General features: G+C 45.9%; 1 protein-coding gene across 1 annotated transcript; it reads right to left on the reverse strand.

Annotated features, from left to right (window-relative positions):
• Positions 1 to 17: 17 nt before the first annotated feature.
• On the reverse strand, positions 18 to 16,425 carry STRC (stereocilin). Its single transcript, XM_016145001.2, has 29 exons — positions 15,564 to 16,425; positions 14,471 to 15,256; positions 14,357 to 14,381; positions 12,370 to 13,624; positions 11,347 to 11,409; positions 11,139 to 11,249; positions 10,802 to 10,968; positions 10,423 to 10,609; positions 10,170 to 10,285; positions 9,774 to 9,906; positions 9,270 to 9,452; positions 8,944 to 8,982; positions 8,595 to 8,762; positions 8,381 to 8,443; positions 7,785 to 7,910; positions 7,423 to 7,481; positions 6,504 to 6,627; positions 6,263 to 6,375; positions 4,648 to 4,783; positions 4,046 to 4,242; positions 3,756 to 3,846; positions 3,392 to 3,548; positions 2,595 to 2,764; positions 1,938 to 2,093; positions 1,412 to 1,554; positions 1,084 to 1,232; positions 732 to 829; positions 484 to 631; positions 18 to 291 (listed from the first exon to the last, which is right to left on the reverse strand). The coding sequence occupies exons 1-29, from the start codon at positions 15,607 to 15,609 to the stop codon at positions 203 to 205; spliced, it is 5,298 nt and encodes a 1,765-aa protein (XP_016000487.2). The 5' UTR covers positions 15,610 to 16,425; the 3' UTR covers positions 18 to 202.
• Between the last annotated feature and the right edge of the window lie 7,188 nt (positions 16,426 to 23,613).

The raw sequence follows: 23,613 nt of genomic DNA on the forward strand, positions 1-23,613 counted from the left end.
TGAGGTTAATTTATGATGGAAAGAGACTATAGATATGGCATGCCAGGAACTCTGATTCTCAGGTGGGTGGAAAGCATTAGCATATTTCCCATGTTCCTCACCAGCTTCCTGAGAATAATTAGAACATACTTTCATTTGCACTTTATTCGCTATGACTTAAGGTTTCTTTCCCAACAATCTCTCTTTAACTGTAGAGACAGGCTCATAGTAGGTTGCCAAGGAAGCAGATGGCTAATGACAGGGCCCAGGAGGGTCGTGACCAGTCCTGGAGGCCCCAGGCTGTGCTTCGACCTATAATGAGACAGAGAATAGAAGTAATATCATAACTATGCTCCCCGGAAACCATTGAACTTGGAAACTCTCTGCCTGTATACTCTTAATCAGAAATCTCCCTGGGTGGTTCTATGAGCCAGACAACACCAAGTTAGGGGTCAGATTCTGGGTCAGGAGATGAAAGATCAGGCTGTGCAGTTGAGAACTCACCCTGCTGTTCTGGGCTCTCCATCCCCTCATGCTGGGCCCATGCAACTGCTCGTCGCTGCTCAGGACTCAGAAAGGCCATTTGCTCAGGAGTGACAGCCACAGCCTGAACACTGGTGAGACTAGACAGCTGGGTGGGGCTGAACACCACCTGTAGGTGGGGCCAGGAATCAGTGTATCCAGTGTGGCCTACGTTGGGTTCTGTCTGGCTCTGTTGTGATTGCCCCAGACCCTAGTCCATCAATACTTACGGCAAATTTAGGAGCAGGGATAACAGAAATGGCAAGAGGGGTGAGGCCTTGGATCTGCTCCCGCAGCAGTGCTGAAAGAGCCAGGTCTGGGATCCCAGCTGTTGAAGCAAGTGGGATGGGCAAAATGTTGCATTAGACTGGCCTCCCTTCTCTTCAAACCTATAGACCTCCCCTTCCAATCACTTCCAAAGTATCTTACCACAGATCTTTCTCAGTACATCTCCAACCTTTAACCTAAACGCCCTCCCAGACTCCCACATTGAGAAGTCCAGGGCAGTCCTCCATTCAGTCCATCCATGGTATGGAAACCAACACCTGACAACCAGCACCAGCAGTGGCCCCGCCTTCCTACCTGCTATTGTACCAATTTCAGTGAAGATCTCAGGCCCCCAGTTACTGACTGGGCCAAAACCACCAGGCAGCACAAGGAGTTGGGCCAGAACCTCCAGTTGGTCCTCAGAACACTGGAGATGTAGGTTGCCCAGGAAGAGAGCTGCTTGGCTGTGGAAGAGTGGGAAGGAAGGGAATTGGATTCAGCCGTGGTGATTGGGTCCATGGTCATGAGATGGTTTCAAGTGAGGTCCCTTCCTCATGGGACCACTCCTTCATGATCCTTCCCTCCCCGGTGAGCCCACCATTACCTCAGCACCACCACACACACAACCCCCTCCACAGGTGACCTAAACTCCCAACTGCTGATATGCCGTAGCTCCTCTGGCCGCAGTCCACAGAGTGTGTAACCCAGTGCAGTCAAGTGAAGGAAGTCCAGGTGGCTCACGTGCCGGCCACTCTGCCGCAGGAAACTGGAGACCACAACCCGGAGCTGAAGTGGGGATGGAGGGCACAGGATAAGGAGAGAAATTATGGGGAATTAATGAATGGGAAAGTGATTAGAAAAGTAACAAGGGCTACTGGATTATATTCTTGTATTATTAAGACCTGAAGATCCAATAGCTATGGGCAAGGTTGAGAGTCCAAAAAAGAAAAGGACAGAAAAAGAGGAAACAAGCCAGGAGGAAATATTACATCTCCAGATCCTCAGAGTGAATAAACTACAGAGTTCTTAAGGCCACTAGTATGGGGTGTTAAGAAAAGATACAAAGAATTGCCAGGGTCATGAAAAAATTCCTTGGGGTTTAGATAACCTAGAAGCCTGGATCTATGTGATGGATGTTGGAAGGTGGTAGGGAGGAGGGGAGGTGTTACCTGGATGGAGCTCCAACCATCTATCTGCCCCAGGGTGCTCAGAACTCCCCAATCCACCAGGATCAGCTCCTGTAGTTCTCGCTCTCCTAGACCTACTAAGAGCCGCCTCAGCTGCAGAATCTGTTCAGGACGGAATCCCCGGGGGGGACCCCACAACTAGGAGAAAGAGAGGAACAATGCAAATGGAAAAAGCAATGGATCTGGAGTCAGAATGCTGGGTCTTAGTCTTGCCTCTGTCCTTAGCTGTGTAACTCTAGGCAAATCACATGCCTTATCTAGGTCTTAATTTCCTCAACTGTAAAATGAGAGAGTTAGATCAAAGTTTTTCTGCCAATGGTGTTATTGAAAGATTCTGGAGTCTCAGTAAGAAAAAATAGTAGACTATAGTCCATATGGTATTTGTCTTTCTCTGTCTGACTTATTTCACTTAGCATAATACTCTTTAGGTCCAAGCGTGTTGTTGCAATGTCAAGATCTTATCCTTTTTTATGGCTGAGTAATATTCCATTGTATATATGTATCAAACCCTCTAATTCTTTTATCTCCTATTTTCCCCACATCTCACCCAGCTATTCATTTACTTGTGTCTCACACCACACCAAACCAGCTCTCATATGTTTTTCCACCTTAAACCCCAAATGGCCTCCCATTCCTAACCTGTTTTGCCTTGCCCATTGCTGCCCGTAGTTCCTCAGGCCCAAGTCCTGGGTCTCCTGCAAATAGCGCTAGGCAGTCCTCGAAGTCTGAGAGCTCCATCTCTGCAATCTGGGTTGCAGACCAGGCTGCCGGGAACGTCCCTCGTACATCTGCACAATTTGGCACAGGTTCTGAAGGGGGAAGGCAGGCCTGGGGGTCAGTGTAGCATTAAAGTATTCCCAGAGAGATATCTAGAGATGGAATGACCTCTCCAACTTCTAGAGGACAGGCCAATGTGGGTAGTATGGGTGAAAAGATTACTGTAGTGAGAGATTTATAGGACTCAAAGGATATTAGAAAAAGTGACTAGAGAGGACAAGCTCCACATTGTATAGGTGGAAGACTAAAGGGGTTGCCTAGGAGAGTTAATGACGGATCTAGATGAGAACCCAAGTCCCTAGCCCCACAGTGTCTCCTTCTGAAGTCCTAAGCATCTTCCCAGCAGAGCTCCACACTTAGTGAAGTCTAGAGCTGAGTTAGCTTTTAATGGATAAGAGAGCAGAAAAGGGAGAGTCCTGAGCTAAAAATATAATGGGTTAAAAATTCCCAAATCTGTAGAGTCCTAGAACTAGAAGAGACCTTGAGATCATCCTTTTAACTCCTGAGCTTTACAGATTAGCAAGCCCAAGCCCAGAGACAGAGGGTGTGCAAATCTGCTCACAGGGTAGAGCACACCTAGAGCTCCAACTTCTGATTGCATTGTTGGATATTCTTTCCTGTTCACCCTGCTAGAGCTATGAGAATCTGGGTAGTTTCACCTGGGAGATAGTCCGCAGCGGGCCGCACAACACCAGATACCAGAGCTGCTTTCTTGGAAGTGAGCTGTGGTCCTCCACACAGCTGTCCAGCTCTGCTCTGTTCCCAGCTCTGCTGCTTCTCTAGGAGGCGCTCCAGGGTCTCCGGGCCCAAGGCCTCCTGTGTGAGAAGGTGGAGAAGGGGGAGACCCGAGCAGGTCAGGGCCAACTGCTGCAGCTCTATTTCCAAAGTCCTGTCTCATTTTAGCAGTCTTCCCCAGAATCGGGCTTCGCATCCTTTGCCCTCAACATCCTCGGCCTTTGCTCCCCAGAACCAGCTCACCAGTCCCTCTCTGTTCTCACTCCCTCCCTTGTTCCTTCACCTCACCCTGGGGATCAAAGAAATCGCCTCAGTAGATAGAGTGAACACTAGGCGTCCAGCTTGCTCTACTTCATCCTGGCTCCACAGCTCTGGTTTCCTGGAGGACAAGAAGAAGATCGGGAGTTGGGATGCTGAGGAAACTATGAGAAAATGGAAGGAGAAAAGAAAACATGCTAGGATTGGGGACTCAGGTCTTTAAGAGAGCTCAGGCATATTGAATAGGCTGCCTTCAATGATGGTGGTTGAGAGGTTAGGTGGAGGATGAGTTAGAATCTAAAGTTCTCAAAGGTCCATACCCAAGAAGAGGTTCCTGTGACAGCAGCCATCCAAGCTCTGTGGCAAATGGCTCTCCTAGGCAGAAGCCTTGCAGCTGACTGAGGTGGGCCAGCAGGATCTGTAGTGGGATCCGTCGTGTGCTCTCTGTCCCCAGGAATCCAACCAAGGGACCCAATGTCTCCAGCACTTCTTTCGAGACTGTTGTCTCCTTTGGAGCCTGGAGAAGGGCATCAGGCCTTGGGACAATGCACTTCTGACTCAGAGAACCTGATTCTTTCATCGAGACACCAAGTCCTTTCATCTTCCCTCCTCCAGCTCCCAACTAAAGACCTATAATGTTCACTGCCATTGTTCGCTTTCTTAAACAATGAACCCAAATAGAAGCAGGCAGAAAGATTGGGAAGAGGAATCTAAGGGCTTTCTTAGACTCCAGGGGATGTGGGCAAAAAACATGAAGCAAGTTATCAAGGAATAGAACCAAGAAGTAGATCTAGGAGATAAGGCCTTATAGATGGGAACCTGTTTGACAGAAAAAGTGTGGGATTAGAAGATAAGATAACATTGTTTCAAAGGTAACAATTGCCTAGGCAGCAGTTCTGAATCTGGTAGGGTGGACTCTTACCAAGTTTTGTAGTGTTTTCTCTGCCAAGGCCGCCCGGTGGAGTGGGGTCAGTGCCAGCAGTTGCTCTGGAGCAGTTCGTACCAGCTCAACGATCAACATAATGGATTCATTGGACAGTCTGTCCATCAATCGGACCCTATAGCAATTTGATAACAGGGCACTTGGAACTGAGCCACATGGAGAAGGGACCATACAATGTTACATTCCTCAGACAAGAGGTAACACCAAATCAAACCCTGAAGCCCTAACAGGAACTGACATTAAACAGTCCCAGATCCAATTCCCACACAAAAGGAGTGACATATTTCTAGTCTCCTGAAAAGAAATCACAAACAATCCTACCACATCTAATTGAATCAAAAACCAAAAATATTAAGTGCCATTAAAATTTTTCCCTGTTATATAGATTAAAAGAAACTGAGGTTCACAGAGTTTGAATGGTGGGGTCTTACTCCCAGTTCTTGTTTTCCATAGTGCCACCCTTCCTCTAATTGTTGTGAGGTAGTTTCTTCTCATTTGTATAGCGCTATACAATTTACAAAATTCTTTTAGGTGTTATCTTATTTGATCCTTATGACAAAACCTGGGAGTAAAATAGTTGTTTTTCATATCCTCTTTCATAATGAGGAACTTGGATCTTCTGATTCATGGTCTGGAATCATTCACCTCATCCAGGCCCTTGCGATTTTAAATTATTTCAAAGAGCCAACATATTTAAACAGATTTCAATGGTATTTTAAAAAATACTTTTGCCCAGAAATCAGAAGTGGTATCTTGTATTCTGTCTAGGACTGCCAGTTCTGGAATTAGGTCACCATGTAGTACAGGAGCCCAAATCTGTTGAAAGGCCTATAAAAATGTAAGGATGAGGTCAACTGCTTTTATCATCACCTCATTCCCAAGAAGACCAATATAAGCCTTTTTTTACCCTGACTTATAGTTCCGATGGCAATGGGGTAAAAATTTCTGGGTTGGGAGGAACCTTAGGTTAATCTCCTTTCTTCTGCATCCCATACGTGAATCTGCTCTGCCACATTCCTGCCATGGGGCCATCCAATCTAGACTTGTTCCAATGACCCTGAACTCACTACCTCAATTTTCCTTATATTGGGCAAAATCTGATTTTCATTCATTGGTCCTAGTCATGCCCAATAGGGCCATTCAGAAATATGCCAATCTGCTTTCTATTTGATAGCCCCTGGGGTATTTGAAGGCATTTGTCACATTTTTCAGACATTTCCTCTTTATCTAGTCTTCTGAACACACTGAGAGCACAGTGCCCAAAGCAGACTATAATTGTCTGAGGCGAAATTGGACCATTGCTTCCCTCGTTTCAGATACTTTATCTCTATTAATGTGGCCTCGATTATTTTCAGATTGCTTGGCAGGCTACATCACAGTGTTGCCACCCTCAGCTGTCCCATGCTGGGGCCATGTTCTGGGAGCCAGCCCATACGCAGAGCAACTTTGAATAGAAAACTCTGCTTCAGGCTATAATTAATGTCAAGGAATCACCAGATAGAAAAACACCACTTCTAGGGCATTTTCTAAGGGCAGATCTTCTACTCCAGGTTGAATTTTCTAAGGATCCAGTGTCTCCAGTGGTAGCACTTACGGTAAGTCCAGGAGTAGCTTGGTGTCTAATCCACTCAGTTCTGGCCCCAGGGTGGCCAGCTCTGGCTCTGGCATTGTCATCCTCCTCTGTAGCTCTGCCCAGATACAGGCCCTCTGTGGGACAAGGCGGGGAAGGTGCAGAGGGAAGTGCAGAGGCAGGACAGAGCTGAGCATGGCGGCTGGGTTCTGTGCCCAGGGTCCATGCCTCCCTGCTCCCACTAATGCCTAAGCATCCTTCTCACCAGGCTCCCTCGAACCCCAGTGGGCAGTTGATAGATCATGTGCACCACTTCAAGGAAGTCTGCCATGGAGTTGATCTGTTGCAGAAACTTACAAGACATGCCCCCTGCCAGGGTGCCCAGAGCCCTGTGGGTATGTGAGTGGGTAGATGCTCATTCAACACATGCCACAGCTTGTCTGCTCCTTGATATAAACACTCTCATCACAAGTACAGATGTTCATGTATGGTAATTTACAGTTTGAAAAATGTTTTCCAGTAGATATTCTCATTGGCTCCCCACAATATCATGAACGTTTATCAGAGAAGAAAATATTTACAAAGGTTCAGTGATGTTCTCAACATTATTCTACTAGAAATGTGGTAAACTGAGACTAGAGCCACATCCTCAGATTCTGAAGCCCATGGTTCTTTTACTGTAGGTGTAGGTAAGGTAATACTTACAGGTATTTATTTCTGCTGGGCCAGTAGATCTGAAATCTCTTTGGATTAAACTAATAACAGCAAATACCTATTGTGAGATTACACTGCGCTAGGCACTATGATAAGTACCTTATACAGCTTATCTCATTTAATTTTCATAGCTACCTATGAGGTAGGTATCATTCTAATTATCTTTCTCCAAAAGAAAAACCTGAAGCTTAGAGAAGTTAAATGATTTGCCCAAGATCACAAATAAGTAAGAGGACTGGCACCTGAACCCAGGTCCTCTAAATCCCTTAGATCTAGTAGGATAGGTGTGGCACTGTGGAAAGGCAGGGCATAAGGAGAGGAGGAGCCAGGAGAACACCTACAGGTTGGGACCATTCATCATTCATCCCCCTGCCCCCCATTACCAATCGCATGGTTCCTGACACATGGTAAGCATTTAAAAAATATTAGTTTAGTTGAATCCAACTCACTGTTCAACACTAGTTACTCACTGCAGATTCCTGAGGGTCAGGTTGGTGGGCACCTGCATCTTCTTCCAGAGAAACTGTGCCTACAAGAGAAAGAAAGAGGAACCGCTTCCCAGCAGAAATGTTGCCCAAGGACCTAAGATGCCTCGGACTCTATGGGCCCTACCAGCCTCCTAGGCTCCCCAAAATCCAATTTTCTCTCAGAAAGCGAAGAGGGGGCGGGGAGCGGGGAGATGACAGAATAGGGAGGAGGGAGAAGAAAGAGTAAAATAAGTCACATTATAAGGAATACTAGTAATAAAGTGCCATATCTGGGGCTGAGGGATCGGCAAATGAGGTGGAACAGATTGAGAGAGGAGAGTTGTGAGTTAAGTGGGGAGAGTTACCTGCTGCTCAGACCAGGGCAGATTCCGATAGCGCCTACGGTCAGCTAGCAGAGCCGCAGAGTCCAGTTGTAGCAGCTTTAGGGGGAGCAGGGGAAGCAGGCAGTCTGGCCAGGTGGTGGGGATGGGCTGCCGGTAGGGATGAGTGTAGCAGTGTAGTGACAGGTGAGAGGGTCAGGACTCGGCCCTCAGAGAAGAACCATGGGGCAGAGAGGAACCAAAGATAGGTCAAGGGTGGAATGGAATGTGCCGCTGTAGCGAGGCACACTGAGAGCCCTTGGAATGGCAGCCAAATGTTGCTGTTACTTAGGAACCTGAGGAACTAAAGTGCCTTAGCTTCTCTGAGCCTTGGTCTCTTTATCTGAAAGTGGGATGGTTGGCCTGGAAGATTTCTCAGACCCTTTTGGCTTTGATATTCTAGGGCAGTGTGGGTCTTGCTGTCCTACATCTGGAACCGGGGAGAGCTACTATGGTCTTGGTGGGCACAGAGCTAACCTGAACCCTCAGGGTCGCTGCCTAGTGAGTGTGTGAGGCAACACCAGCCCTATGAAACGGCTCTGGGACATGGAGAGGAGCTAATCAGGAGACCCTACACATACCTGACCAGGGATACACACAGCTGTACCGGCACTCGTTCCCACATTTTTAACTCCATCTTTCACCTGCATGAGAGTTGGTAGCGTGTGTGTATTACTGGGTGTGTGTAAAAAAATGAGTAGGTATGAGAGGTCTTCCATGGTCACAGGGAAGATGTACTCCTCCTGACCAGAGCCCACATCCCTGATTTTCTCATCCTCTCTTCTACTCTCATACCCGAAAGGTCTGCAGCAGTGCTGCGGTCTGGCAGGCTGAGAGGCGTGACAGTTCAGGGGCCAGACAGGAACAGGCCCCAACCAGAACTCGCCTAGGGATGGCCTGGAGCGTCTGAGAGCTGAGACCTGGCAGCAGAGGGTGCAAGGAGCAGAGCTCTTCCAAGGACAGCTGGGGAGCAAGAGAGACAAAAGGCTTGAAGAAGAGGAGCAGGGTGCTGGGGAAGACAACAATCACAGTACAACCAGGCAGCAGGTATAACGGGAACGGAGAGGGAGGAAGGGGGAGATGTGGGAGCCAGGGAAAGGGCACAGAGACCTCTGGGGGGTGTTGAGAAGTTGCTGTTACTCACTTCATGCTTCGGAAGGAGCCGTCCAAGCAACAAGACAGCCTAAGGTGGGATGGGACAGGAAACAACAACTCTCAGGTCCCCGGAAGCCAAGACCTAAAAAGATCCCTAGGACCTTCCCTCCAAAACCTCCAGCTCCCTCTCCACCACCCGCAGTGATCAGCCTGGCTCTGGGCAATTCTTGAGCTGAAGAATGGGGATAAGGAAGTCCTCCTTGGAAGAGACGAATAGGAGGCTTGAGGGAGGCTGACAGTATCCCTGAACATAATTTTCTTGACTGGGGTTCCAGAGGGTAGAGGGGTGGATGCCAAAGATTGAGACAAGCCAACCTGGGCAGGTGTGACACTGGTTCCCTGCAGTGCAGGAAGCATGGCTCTAAGCTGGGGCTCTGACAGCTCTTGCAGGAAGCGGAGGCCCAGCTGAGGGAAGAGAGGGGCCCAGACCCGCAGCTCCCGAGGGCTCATCACAGCTCCTCCAGATGACCGCAACACCCCCAGAAGTTCATATGCCACCTGTAACCAAGGAAGGTTTGGGACTGGAGAGAAAAGACAGGCAAACCTTAAATCTCCTCTCTAATTCCCAAGGCCTGGGCTAGGGCTTGGGACCAAGGATGGGACAGGAGCAGATTGGATTCAAGATGTCAAAGGGTATGTTTGGAGTATCATAGCCAGATGGGGTAAGGTCAGGAAGAGGTGGCAATAGATAAGAATGGTCATGGAGTAGAAATGGAGGTGGCAGAGGATAGGAGAGGGCTGGCGACGCTGTGTTCAAGCTTGGTTGAGATGACTGAGCAAGTCCTCCACACAGACCCAGAGAAATCCCAAAGGGCTCACCCGTCCTTGTGGGCTGAGGGTCCCATTGGCCGCACATTCCAGCAGCCCCCGTTCTACTGGCCCCATCGGATCATTCAAGGGTACCAGGCTCTGCAGCTCCTCAGGGCTCAGGAAACAGGCGAGGGACCCCAGCCTGAGGAGGGCATGAAGCTGACCTTCATGTGGTCACTGAGGCCGGTACTAAGGCAGGGACCACATGAGTACATGGAGTAGGCACTCTGACCACTGAACTAGGAAATGCCATAAAACTAGGAGAGTGTTACGGAGAGACCTCTCTCAGAGCCCTACACTGCCCAGAGCCAATGCCCCATCTTTCTGAGGACCCCAACCCATCACAGCAGCTGTGCCTGCCTCTTTCTCACTCTGGCCATGATCACTGATCCCACGACCACTCACCTGCGCACCTGCTCCTCTCCATCTTGGACACTCTGGTTCACCAGGCTGCGTAGCACATGCCGGGCATGTCCTGGCCCAAGACCTGCCGCTGGCCAGCTATCCTCCAGGGCCTGGATCTGAGATGCAGAGGTTCCACTCGTGTTGGGGTCACTGTGGGACCCTTGCAAGGAGGGGCTGACTAGTTGACATGCCTCTGACTCCTGTCCCACCAATAGAAGATGGCCTAGTCAAGTAAAACAGATGATTCTCATACCTGGTGAGGGCTGAGCTGCAGGAAGTTCTCTAGAGGAAGATGGGGAAGCAGAGGCAGCACGGCCCACAGCAGCTCCTGGGGCCAGGCGGGCACTTCCCCAAATAGCTCAGGGGCCAGCAGTCGCCTTGCCAGAGCCTCCTTCTGTTCAGGCTTCATTTCTGGGCTGTAATCCCGGATGGCAGCCAGGCTGGGGAGAGTAATGAGTCTTAACCCTCAGCCCTGTTCCAAATTGTGCCCTGGTTCTCTGCAGCTGCATTGTCATGGACAGACTGGAGATTCTCCCTAGTTTTAACAGAGAGGAGCTCTGGAAAGAGGTGTTCTAAGCCAGTGTGGCTGGCCTGACCCTGACAGGATCAGGAGGAGTGTGAGAGAGCCTTACACACTGTCATTGGCCAACAGGGATGGTGGGAAGCGCATTAGGTCGGAGACAGCCAAAAAGGGGATGAGTGGTGACAGGTCAATGAAGAGCTGGGAGGTGAGACGTGGGTAACGCTGGAGCAGTAAGGCTGTCAGGCGACCCAGGGCCTGCTCCTCAGATGGTGGTACCTGTGGGGGCACAGGAATGGATGCTGGCTCTGGAGATGCTCAGTACTCTTGTCGTCTCCTCTTTTGAGTTCCTCATTCCACTGGGGCAAGCCCTCTGCACACCAGATCCCGGGTGCTCTTGATTCCTCGACTTTCCCCTTCATCCCGTTCCCCTCTCCCTCTATGCCCACCTGCAGCTGGGCCCAGGAACGGTGCATGAGTGTCAAGAAGCCCTGAGCAGCCTCCCTCTCTGCTGAGAGCACCAGTTGCTGGAGATTTTCTGGAGGCATGTGCAGGTATGCCTGGGGGCAGGAAGTCATGGTGCGTAAGGCCTCACTGGGCAGGGACCTCAGGCCACAGCTGTCACCCAGTCCACCCATGTGCCCCTCCTTCTGTTACCTGCACTAGAATCTGCAGGGCCCAAACACTCTTCTCCCTCTGGAGCAGATCCCACAGCACAGGCTGGTGGGGAGACAGACAAGATGCCAAGAGAGCTGTCTTCTCTGTCCCTCCTGCAGCTTCCTCAGGCACTCCAGCTCCACTTGCTAGGATGCTTGTTCTTCATCTGAAGCTAGTGTGTGCATCTCCTCAGATATTAAACTCCTTTAGGTCAAGGACCATGTCTCTAACTTATCCTATATCCTCTTCCATGCCAGGCCCATAATTGGCTCAATGAATACTTGTAGATCTGAACCAAATTACTGCAAGTCTACCTAATTCCACTTCACTGATCCCCGGGCTTGAGAAAGATGGGTCCTAACAGAACCTAGCAAGTGCCTTATATATAACAGGCACTCATTGATATGTAAATGTGATATTTACATATCCTAGCCCCTTCATGCTACAGAGAAGAAACTGAAGCCCCAAAAATCTAAATTAAATTACTGGCCCAAGACTACATTAATTTGTGGCATAACTGAACCTAGAATCCAAGTCTTCTGATTCATACTCCTCTTGAATTTTTCTCAGGTCTGCTTTATCTTCCTATATTTTGCCAGCTTCCAATTCTCACTCTGTAGGGACAGAATTAGAGGCTTCTAACTTGATCTCTTTCCTTTCTGAAGCAGGAAGGGGAAGAATCAAAGAATTAGAAAGACTGATGTGACATAACATTTATTACATGTTTCTATACCAGGAGCTGTGTTAAGCCCATAGCATGTATTATCTCATGTAATCCTTACAGTCATCTTAAAGAATAACACCATTATTCTCCCCCATTTATAGATGAGAAAAAATGTTGCTCAGAGAGGTTAAATAACTTACCCAAGGTTGATCACAGAACTTAAAAATGAACCAAAAGCTGTCTGACTCCAGAGCTGTGTGCTTAAAACACTGCGCTATACCACTGCCTCTCAGTATTAGAAAATTCCCTGGGGGCCCATCCCTCTGTTCCAGGAGCTTTCGCCTTGGCAGATCACTCACGCTGAAGCAGGCCAGCAGCTCCATCTTGCTCATACCAGAGCTGGGGCTGTCAGTGAGTTCAAAGCCCAGTGAGGTCCGTCGCTCCTCTCGTTCCAGGTATTCCCCAACTGTCTGCAGCACACTGCGCCGGCCCTCTGGGCGGAAGGCATCCCAGAAGGAGCAGTTGTCTGGGAGGCTGGAGAGCAGCAGGGCCTGACCCAGCATCCCCTGGGCTTCAGTCCCTCCAGCCCCTGGACCCAGGAGGAAGGTCAACAGGCGGAGGAGATAGTGTAGGCGTGTGGGGTGGGCAAGGGCCGGCACAGAGGACTGACAGCGTGGCAACTGGGATAGCATGCCAAGAAGGAAGGGCCCTGGGGCCAGGCAGAGCGGGGATGGTCCCAGTGGTGGCAGAGAGGGCAGAAGAGGGCCCAGTAGCCCCTCTAGGAAACAAGTGTCATTGCCCCCACGACTTATTCTGCACTGGCCTGCTAGCCAGGGCCAGAAGGGCACCAGGGCCTCATACATAGTGTCATTGACACAGACCATCATCAGGAAACTGCCTCCATCTGGGCAGCGTTCCCCACAGGGTCCAATGTGGCAGGGTGGGAAAGCAGTGGCATCTGGGGTGGGGCCCTGGCACACGTGCTGAACCCAGGCCTGATTGCTGGGGGGCACAGCCTGCAGACTTGCCTCCCCACACAGCCGCTGGGCCCACAAAGTCTCATTCTCCAAGAAGCAGCCCCAGAATATCTCTGGGGTGAGGGGAACAGGGGGCAGGTCTTCAGGGCAGCTGGTGGGGGGTGGGAGCAGACCAGCACAGAGCCGCTTTACCAGGCGGCGGTTGGGGCCAGACAGGGCTGAAAAGGAGAGGTTGCTACAGATTGCCTCCAGGAACTGATCAGGAAATTGATCATGGCAGGCCTGTAGCCAGCCTTGGGCACCAGGTGCCCATGAGACTGCATACCACACAGCTGTCTGGCAGATGGCAGTGGTGCTGGGTGGGGGCTGTGGGGTAGCAGGCCTGGCATGCTGGCAGAGCAAGTGGATGGAGAAGTTGGAAATGCTGTAGGGTGGTGCTGGGCCTGACTGGTTCTCGCAGAGAGCTTCCACAGAGATGGCTCGCTGTTGGCGACCGCTGCTGTGGGCTGAGGACTGGGAAGCCCTGGGCAGAGGCACACCCCTGTTTAGGCAGTGGAGGAGGGCAGGAGGAGGGGGTGGTGATCCGGACAGAAAGCCCAGCGCCTGGACATCCCAGGAAAGGTTGTGCCGGACGCCCCTGGGTGCAGAGGGAGGAGCAGGCAGGATCTGGTCAATTTATATTTCCTCCAGTAGAAGAGTCTGACCCTGGCCCTGAGCCCTGAAGGGGGTGGTGGTAAGCATAGGTTTTTCCCTGGGAGTATAGGTGTTACTGGTTTAAATGCTGGGATGGGGGAAAGGGAAAGAGGCCTGTCCTGCCAAGGTGCAAAATCACTTAGAAACAACCCGGTTGGAGTCCTTTCTATGCTCCTGGCCCCTTTCTTCCTCCTTTCTTCATACGCTTTTAGGTAGCTTAAACACAATCCTCGGTTGGCCTTGTATCAGGAAATCTGCCCAGCAACTGAATATGTCTGTCTCTGGCACTGGTGTACTGAGATAGTAAGGGCTACGGTAATCCGGTCTTGCCCTTTCTTTCCACTTCCTATCTTTATTAGCTAACATTTATTAAGCACTATGTGCCAGGGACAGTTCTAGGTGGTTTACAAATACAGTATCAACTCATTTAATTCCATGCAACAACTCTGCAGTAGCTATTATTATCTATACTTTACAATTGGGAAAACTGAGGCACATTATGAGACTGTAACCTGCCCCAAGTCACATGGCTAGGAAGAGGCAGAGCTGGGACACAAGCCCAAACTATCGCACCCCAAAACTGCCAAACCACACTCCTCCCATCAGTTTCCTCTTCTGCTCTGGAAGCTAACAACTTCCCATGTCCAAACCCCAGAACTCTTCTCCTCTTACTTACCATAAGAGCAGCTGCTGTAGATTGCCTAGGAGGGAAAGAGTAAGGAAGAGGACTACCTCAATCTCACCCCTTCTTGGCTTTGCCACAGCCCAGCCCTGGCCCCGCAACACTCACCTCCCTGGCACTGCCCATTGGTATCAGGCTCTGGTTGCCCCAGAATGGAAAAGACCTCATCCTGTAGGGAGTCAGTGACACGGAGCAGCCCCTCCTGGAAGGCAGCATAGAGGGGGGCCCCCACTGTGCGCAGCAGACCTCCCCAAAGAGCCTCCTCAGAGCCCAGCTCCCCCACTGGGGTGAGCAAACCCAACAGACCTTGCAAAAAGTGGGGGGCTGGCTCCCTCCCATCAAGGCCTGTGGCATTGGTGGGGTCCACGCTGGGCTGCACCTGCACCAGGGCCTGCCAGCGTGTGCCTTCTAACAGCAGCAGCAGAGAAGGCAACCAGTCAGCCACCAGGACACAGTCAGAGGGCCCATCACGGGTACATGGGAGCCGAGTAGGGATAGCCGGTCCCCCAGGAACTAAGGCTCCCAGCAGCACCTCTGCGAGTCCACCCAGCACACCTGCCTGGTGCCCCAGGAAGTCCCGGGGGGTCTGCTCCTGTCCCAGTAGTGCCAGCACATCCCCTAACAGCCCTAGCATTGGCTCCCAGTCAGGGCTGCCTCTCAGTGTCACTAGGAAATCGTGGAGCCGGAGGGCAGGGGGCTGGAGAGGTGGGGGCTCTCCCACTGGTCCCTCCCCCATTCTCCCAGGCTCAAAGGAAGAAGAAATGTTGGCCAGGAATGCAGAGAATCGTGAGCGGCTGAGGGACCCCCAGGGCGCCTGGTCCAGAGTGGAGAGCAATGACTTCAGGAGGGAGAGACCACGGTCCAGGGACTGAGGCCCAGTAGGGGCCAGAGTCACTGCAAGGAGAGAAACCAGAGATCACTAGAGGGGAAGAATGTAGAACCCAAACTCAGCCCTGTCCTGGAGCCTAGTCCTGGCCTAGATCTAAAGATGAGGTGAAGGGGATGGGAAGCTGAGTCCCTTTCATCAGCCTACAGTAAGTCTTGGCCTACTTCCTTAACTCTCATTTTCTCCCTTAGTTCCAGTCCCTGTCCCTCTTCCTTGTATCTTTATCTTTTGCCTAACCAGTTAATCCCCACATTCTTAAGTCTCTTTCTAGCAACCATTCCCTTTGTTCCCAGCCCTGCTCACTGTTCCTCTCACCTGCACAGGACAGCAGCAGAAGTAGGGGCCAGAGGCTCAGAGCCATGTTTCCGGGTGAGCACTGGTACTAGAGGTGAATTCTGGTTATTCTCACCTTGCGTGGGATAGCCAAGTAAGGGCAGGGCACCGCAGGCAGCCCGAGTCTCCACTGACACTGTAGTGTGGTCTTTCAGGAAACAATATCTGTAACCTGACAGCAGGTTTGTCACCTGAGCCACTGAATACCTGATCCTTTGGCTTTGGAGAAAGGTGTGTTTCTGTGAGAGAGACGAATGATAGGAGATCCCAGGGGACCCTTGGAGGAACCTAAGGGTATAGCTTCAGTTAGGAAGCACTATGCAAATAGGAATAGGCAGACATGGAGATGGAGAACTGGAGACCCAGGGTGTAATCTGGGGCTCTGCAGAAAAATAGAAGAAAATAAAGAGGGTACAAAGGAGCTAAAAAGCGAGTAGGATCAAAGAAGAAAGGGGGCCCAGGAGAAAGAAACTGGGGAGCCAGGTGTAAACAGAGAAGAGGAATGAAGTTAAAGTTCTGGTCAAAGGATGGAGCATTCAGGAAGAGGTGAGCTGCTTTTGATTTAATATCCAGAACTAGAAAATGTTAAAAGCTGGGCGGGACTTCAGAGATCACATAGATCAAACCAGCCGTGTTATGGATAAGAAACAGACCCATTCAGGTGTGACTTGCTCATTAGGCCACTCAAATATTTGGGTTTTCTTGCTGGCTCTCTTCCTGTGACCTAAGTGAAAGCCCTATAAAAATTTGGGGGCTGAGAAAAGAGATAAACCAGATTAAACTACTATGCAAAGGGGCTATCTTTTCCCCTCAACATACACGCAGAGAGAGAGAGAGAGAGAGAGAGAGACAGGCAGACAGACAGACAGACAGAGACAGAGACAAAGAGACAGAGACAGAGAGACAGAGAGAGAGACAGAGAGAGACAGAGACAGAGAGAGAGACAGAGAGAGAGACAGAGAGAGATACAGAGAGAAACAGAGACAGAGAGCACAATATCTGCTTATAGATTAGGGAGAGCTCATTCAAAATAATCTGGTCTGGTCAGGATGAGAAGTCTTTTCTGTCCCCCCATTTGTATATGCCCAAAAGTCTTTACCTGATACCAGCTCTCAACAGTAATTCAATACTGAGGCCCCACTCAAACCATTATTCAGTCCATCTTTCCTTAGAACCTTCCTCTATTCTATCCCCCAAACCCACACCTTCAAATCCATTATTAATGTGCTTCTGCCCTAGAAGGTTCACTTAGGAGCATAGAATTTTAGAGCTAGAAGGAACCTGAAGAATCCTCTGGTAAAAATTTCTCATTTTATAAATAAGGAAATTAACTACCAAAGAAAGAGAATGGTTGACCCAGTCCACAAAAGGAGTTGTGGGCAGTGCTGGGGTTTTCCAAGGTGAGTCAAAACTTGAGACGAATTGCATGACTTTACCAATATTTTCCCTTTGCCCATGAAATGTATCACATCTAGTCTGAAAAGCAGAGAGAAAAATCAGAGGAAGAACATGACCTGGGTTCCCAACAGATTTCTAGCTCCTAGTTCCAGCCCATCCTGTAACCCATATGAATTTCTGCCCTTGATTCTATAAAAACCCTTTTATAATAAGTTTTCCTTCCCCCCACTCCCAATACCGTAGCAAAAAAAAAAAAAAAAAAATGAGATGGTCTGGATTCAAATCCTGGCTCCAATATTTATTAGCTGTGTGTCTTGGGCAGTTTCTAACCCTCTCTGTGTCACAGAGTTCTTCTCTGTAAAAAGGAGAAATCTAGTATAGAGTTGCTGTGAGGAATAAATTAGATAATGCATTCAAAGTGTCTGGCATTCATTCAACAAAGAGTAAGCACCTACCATGTGTCAGGCACTGATCCAGAATAAACATGCACTAAATTTTACTTCTGCTATTATTAGACTAGCTCAATATGAATTCTTCTATTTGAAACTTAAGAGTCCTAATTAATAAAGAAATCATTACCAAGAAGTAGTGTCTAGAGAGATAGACTTTTAGAACAATAGTGGAACTACCTGAGTCAAGCAGAGAGAGGAACAGTGAGGACTCCTTCAACCGAGGATGGGAAATTCTCGGCGGTCTACATAATGATGTAGCAAGCGATTAGTTAAGCAATCCTGTTGTTGCCAAGGATTCAGACTCTGTACCAAGTGAGGATGAAATGCTCTGGGTTTATAGCGAATATACCAAGCTTATAGCTTGATAAGGTCCAACAGGAGTGAGATAAGTTCCAATATAGGATGATCAAATGAAGAGAGAGAAAAACTGAAACAACAAACTGTAATTACAAGGGCTTAGAACAAAAAATAAATCACATGTCTTGCCGAAGTGAGCAGATAATGTTGATGGGATGACTGGAATGTTCTGTGATCTGGCAATTTTAATAAAGATACTTGGGTGGAACCAAAGTAGATAAGAAATCTGAAACATCCTCACTCCCCCCAACTTCTCACGGGGTACTCTCTGACAACAGGCACCTCCCTTTGTAAAATACAATTACTTTTCTTGGTTTGCCTTTTGTAATTGAAATATTAATTGCTCACTAGACAACTAGTATTCCCCGTATTTCCCAGATCTCTTGCAGTTAGGTGGAGTCAAGTGATTAGTTCCTGCCAACAGATAGTGAATGACCAAAGAATTTAAGAGCTAGCAAATAACCCTTCAGCCATCTCGTCCTTGTTGAAGTAACCTAGAAATTGCATGTTGAGATGCAGTGTCACAAGGCCCAGTAGCCTGAAGTTGCAAAATATCACACAGCATTTAGTTGAGTCTCATTAGTTGTGAGTTCTGTATTTATGAATTCACCTACCAAAATTTGTGACCTAAAAATCAGTGTTTGTGTTATTTTCACAATTATTCATAGATACGTGCAGAGTGGCAAAAAATTTGAGTTGCCTGTGTGTGTGTTCCCAGCTGAGGTCAAATAAGGTGATACTCCCACTTCTTCTCACACTGTAAATACGTGTCCTTTTCACAGTCTAGTTAGTGTCACAATTTTTGCACTATTTTTGGTGATTTCACTCTTAAAATGGCCCTTGTGGGGTAGGGGGAAGGTAGTTGGGGTAAAAGGGGTCAAATATGTGGTGACAGAAAGAAATCTTACTATGGGAGGTAAATATACAATGTAAATATATATATGTTTTACTGTTAAAATGTACAGCTGAAATTTACCAGATTTCGTTAACCAATGTCACCATAAAAAAATATAAATGTAAAAAATATATAGAATAGGAAAATAAAATCAAACTGTTAAACTAAAATGGCCCTCACGCTGAGTGCTAAAGTGCTGTATAGTGTTCATAAGCACAAGAAGGCTGTGATATGCCTCAGGGAGAAAAAATATGTGCTAGATAAGCTTCATTCTGGCATGAGTTATGTTGCTATTGACAAAGAGGTCAATGCTAATGAATCGACAACATATATTAAATAAGGTATCTTTAAACAGAAACACCTTACATAAAACACAATATATAAAACAAGATTATGTACCCATTGGTTGATGAAACAGCTGTGACCAGAGGCCCACAGGAACCTAACCCTGCATTTTCCCTAGGAGCAAATGGTTCAGTATTTGCTAACTCAGTGTTTGCAGCAACTTTATAGAACTTAATGCTGAGAATAACAGGAATCAACAGTAGCTGCCTTAAAGAGTTGAAATCTTCATGAGTGAGAAATAAACCTTTCTTGTGTTAACCACTGAGGTTTCAGAGTTAATTTATTCTTGCAGTATAGGTTTTGACTCTCCTGATTAAGAAACTTTTAAATTATGTTTGTATTTTGATATTAGACCTCTGAAGTCTAGGTTCCTATTTTATCATTTATTAGTTCTATAATCAGGAGAAACTTCTGTAATTCACTCATCTATAAAATAAATATTACCTATCACTGAATTATGTTTATTCCTTTGTATTATAAAGTACTTATGATATACCAAGTACTTGTAAAGATTCACTAAATGTTTCAAATATTTATGAATTTTTTTGTAACTAAAAAAACCTTAATCGATGCAAAAATATCAATCAGATAGAAAAAGTTGAGAACCATATGATTTCATTTATATGTGGGATATAAAACTGAAAGGAACAAAGGAACAAGACAAACCAACAGAAACTCATGGACATGGACAACAGTTTAGTGGTTACCAGCCGGAATTGGGGAGGTAGGTAGGGGTAAATGGGTCAAATATATGGTAACAGAAGGAAATTTAACTTTGGGTGGTGAACACACAATGTAATAAATATATGACATTATTGAACTGTACTCTTGAAACCTATATAATTTTATTAACTAATGTCACCCCAATAAATTTCATTTTAAAAAGATTGGTACAAGCAGTGTCCTAAATGAAAGGCCTTTAGAAAAAAAATATGGAACTCATTGAGTTAAGTAGGGAGGGGATGATTGAGGATTCTCCCAATTACTTGTCAGTCCTCATTGGGATTAGAAAAGGAAGAGCAGGTTCCAAGAAATGGTAATGAGTTCCATTTTAGGCATATTACAAATGAAGTGCCTGAGGGCAAACAACTGAGTATTTTCCCCTGGAATTTCTGAGAGGTCTAGGCTGCAAATGGAATTAGAAGTCATTAGGGTACAGATAGTAGTTGAAACCATAAAAGTGGGTGAAACTAGTTAGAGAAAGTTTGTAGAATATGAACAAAAATGGTTGAGGACCGCAAATTTAAACCTTGGGAAGCAGATGGCTAGCAACAAAAGTGGAAGGGAAGCAATCCAATGAAACGCTTAAAGAGCATGGTGTCATGAAACCAAAGGAGAATACTGTAATGAAGGTGCAATGGTCAAAATGAGCTGTGGTGGTCGTGAACTTTGTTGGTTTAGCTAAACTCGAATGAATCTCCCAGAATTCCCTTCCCTGCATGGTTCCATGTTATAGTTGGTCAATAAGAGAAACTGTGTGAGATTTGAGAGGAGGAAGAAAAGCAATGAAGACCTCTTGTTTGAGGTGTCGAAGGATAGACACAGACATTGAGGGCAGGAGGCCCCCTTCGTCCTCGCTGAAGAGGGGATGAAAAATAGGGAAATAAGTCAGTCAGATTAGTATTCTTAGTTGGTCCTAGAAAGGCTTTTGTGGGGTCATATGCTACTCAGAGGACTCTACTTAGTGTTCAATACAGAAATGTAAGTATCATCTTACATCAGACTAGACTATAAGCTCTCAAGCAGAGACTACACACTGTTATACCCCAAGTTACCAGCACATAATATTAAACAAAGGATTTGTTAAATAAATTTATTCTACCCCAAGTGTTCCTGGCCTGTATTATAGGGGCTACGATCTCTACATGGTGATGAGTTCGCAGCTTCCACTCAAAGACTCTTCACTTCAGAGAAGGGACAATTATTTACTAAAGAATTCCAATTAATAAACATGTGAGAGGAATGAAAGATCCCCCAATGAATGCTAAAATTAGTGGGGAAAAGTTTAAGGAGAAACATGATATTTGCATTACCTCACAGTATCTCCTCTCAAGTATTTATTAATTATAAACGAAAAAATAGTTAACTTCACAGTGGAGAAACCTAGGTGACATCACCTCAACTAAGAGATCAGGGTTAACATCACCAGTTATAAGATACATCACTATTGAATACCTCCGGATAGGATGTGCTGAGAAGGGCACTTCACCTCATGGCATTCTTCTAAAAATTCATAATATCATTGTAATCAGAGAAAACATCAAATGCATCCAAATTGAGGGCCATCGTACAAAATACCTGACCAGAATTCTTTGAATGTATCAAGGTTGTGAAAGGTATGGAAAGACTAAGGTAACTGTTAAAATCAGAGGAGACTAAGGAAAGGAAATATGACAACTTATAATGTTGTATCCTGTACTGGATCCTAGAACAGAAAAATGACATTAGAGGAAAAACAAGTGAAATCCTAATATAGTCTCTTCTTTCATTTTCACCAGTGTTAATTTATTAGTTTTGATAATTATATATAAGAGAAAGCTGGATGACAGGTACTATCTCTGTAACTCTTCTGTGAGTCTCAAATTATTTCAAAATAAAAAATTTTTAAATATTCACCCCATCCAAAGTCACCTGAATAGAAAAAATATAAATGCAAATATTGTGAAGATTTCTCCCTGTTCTGGTAAAAAAAAAGAATTATCTCCAAAAGTGGCATTAAAAAAGGCTTGTATTCACATATTATCTTCAAAACTGAACATCATTGTTAGCACATAAAGAAATTAAAACTTTGGTTGAAAGAACTGATTCCCTTTTGGACATTAGAGGTCTGGTTGACTATTTCATCCCAAGGACTGAGATGGAATGAGACATAAAGATTCTTTGAGGTTTTAAACCTTTGGAAATAAAAATTAATTTTTAAAAACATTTAAAACTTTTAAAGAGTAGTAATAATATATGGACAAATTATAATAAAGTAAAATTAGTATATATTCATAACCAATAATTGATGTTGAATGTTAAAAAATATAAGTTAAAGTTATTATGGTAATACAGTAAATAAAAATTATACTGTAATTATAAAATTTCTCTTTTCTCCTTGCATTATTTTATATACTTTATGGTATAATCAAACAAATATTGTTTTGCTTCAAACTGGGAACACACTGGTTTATGGTCCAGGATGGTATCTGAAGATGCAAGTAATAATTGGAGATCAAAGAAGAAAATTATGTTCCAAAATAAAGTTTAATATACATCTTATGTGAAAATATTTAAATTTAGTTACAGCACAACACTATATAAATCCCAACTTCACTTCCAAAATGCTCCTGAGGAACCCCCTCAGAGTTACCTGGTGTAAAGCTTAAATTTGTTCATTGACTTAAAAATAGTGTTGAGAACTATAGCAGGGATACTCAGTCAGGGCAAGGATGAAATGGAAGCTAGAGGATTGAGTAATGGATTGCCAGTGGAGCTTGATCTTTAGACCTTAGAATATTTGTTTAGTCAGAAACAAATTTTTTTTTGTTTTGTTTTGAGTAGCTATTTCACATGACTCTGGGCTGCTGAAAGGATAATTTGGAGGAGAAACAAGAGGTAAAAAAAAAATCACTATCTTCATGGAAGTTCTTTATTATTTGGTGATCTTATGAGGAAGTAGTTAAGATAGCAGGGATTTCTGTCTTGTTCATTCACTGATGTAGCCCAACGCCTAGAACAGTGTCTGGAACATAGGAACTCAACAAATATTTGTTGAATAAATTTCCCTTCCAATAGCAATGAAACCAGATAGTTTTCATTAAGGAAGGAGTTCAAGAATGAGGTGATAGGCATAGACTATTCATTTGAGAAGTTCAGCTATAGAAAGGTAGGAAGGAATCAATCATCAAATACCTATAAAGCAGCCTAAAACTTGCATGTGTTTATGTAGCACCTGATTCAATAGGCCCTGAGGATGGGACCTGAGATTATGCACTTGTACCAAGTAACCAAGTCTGGTCCTCAGCCCATACTTTGAGCAAAGCTACTTAAAGATGCTACTCAAAAAGCATCTACTTTGTAAATAGCACATGTGAGATTTATGAAATAATGCTTCCTTACTCTTACGTTTATTATATTCTAAATGCCAGAGTCAATGTATGCTCCAATCCAGATCTTACTGGACCATTACTTTCTTGAAATTCTATCTTGGCTCTAGCAACATTACTCTAAAATGATTATCCTCCTGTTTCTTCAGCTCTTTCCTCTCAGCCTTCTTTGTTGGCTCCTTTTCCTCCTCCTATCCCTTAACTGTTTCTATGTCTCAGGTGTCCATCTCTAGTCCTCTTTCTTCTATTTGTACTTAATGAAAATCCTTTATATCCTAATTCTAGTTGGTTCCTTTAGGGTTTCTAGGTACACGATTGTGTCTAAAACCTGCAGTTTTAATTCTTCTTTCCAAATATTTGTTATATGTATGATAGAATATTTAATACAGTACTATATATTGACAATTATTTTTAAGACATTTTTGTTTTGTTGCTAATTCTATGGTGAATAACTACAATGCTTTTCATTGAAACATAGGTTGATTCTTGGTTTTAGA

This window comes from Rousettus aegyptiacus, unplaced genomic scaffold (assembly GCF_014176215.1).
Source record: "Rousettus aegyptiacus isolate mRouAeg1 unplaced genomic scaffold, mRouAeg1.p scaffold_m13_p_3, whole genome shotgun sequence".
In the NCBI taxonomy this organism is placed as follows: Eukaryota; Metazoa; Chordata; class Mammalia; order Chiroptera; family Pteropodidae; genus Rousettus; species Rousettus aegyptiacus.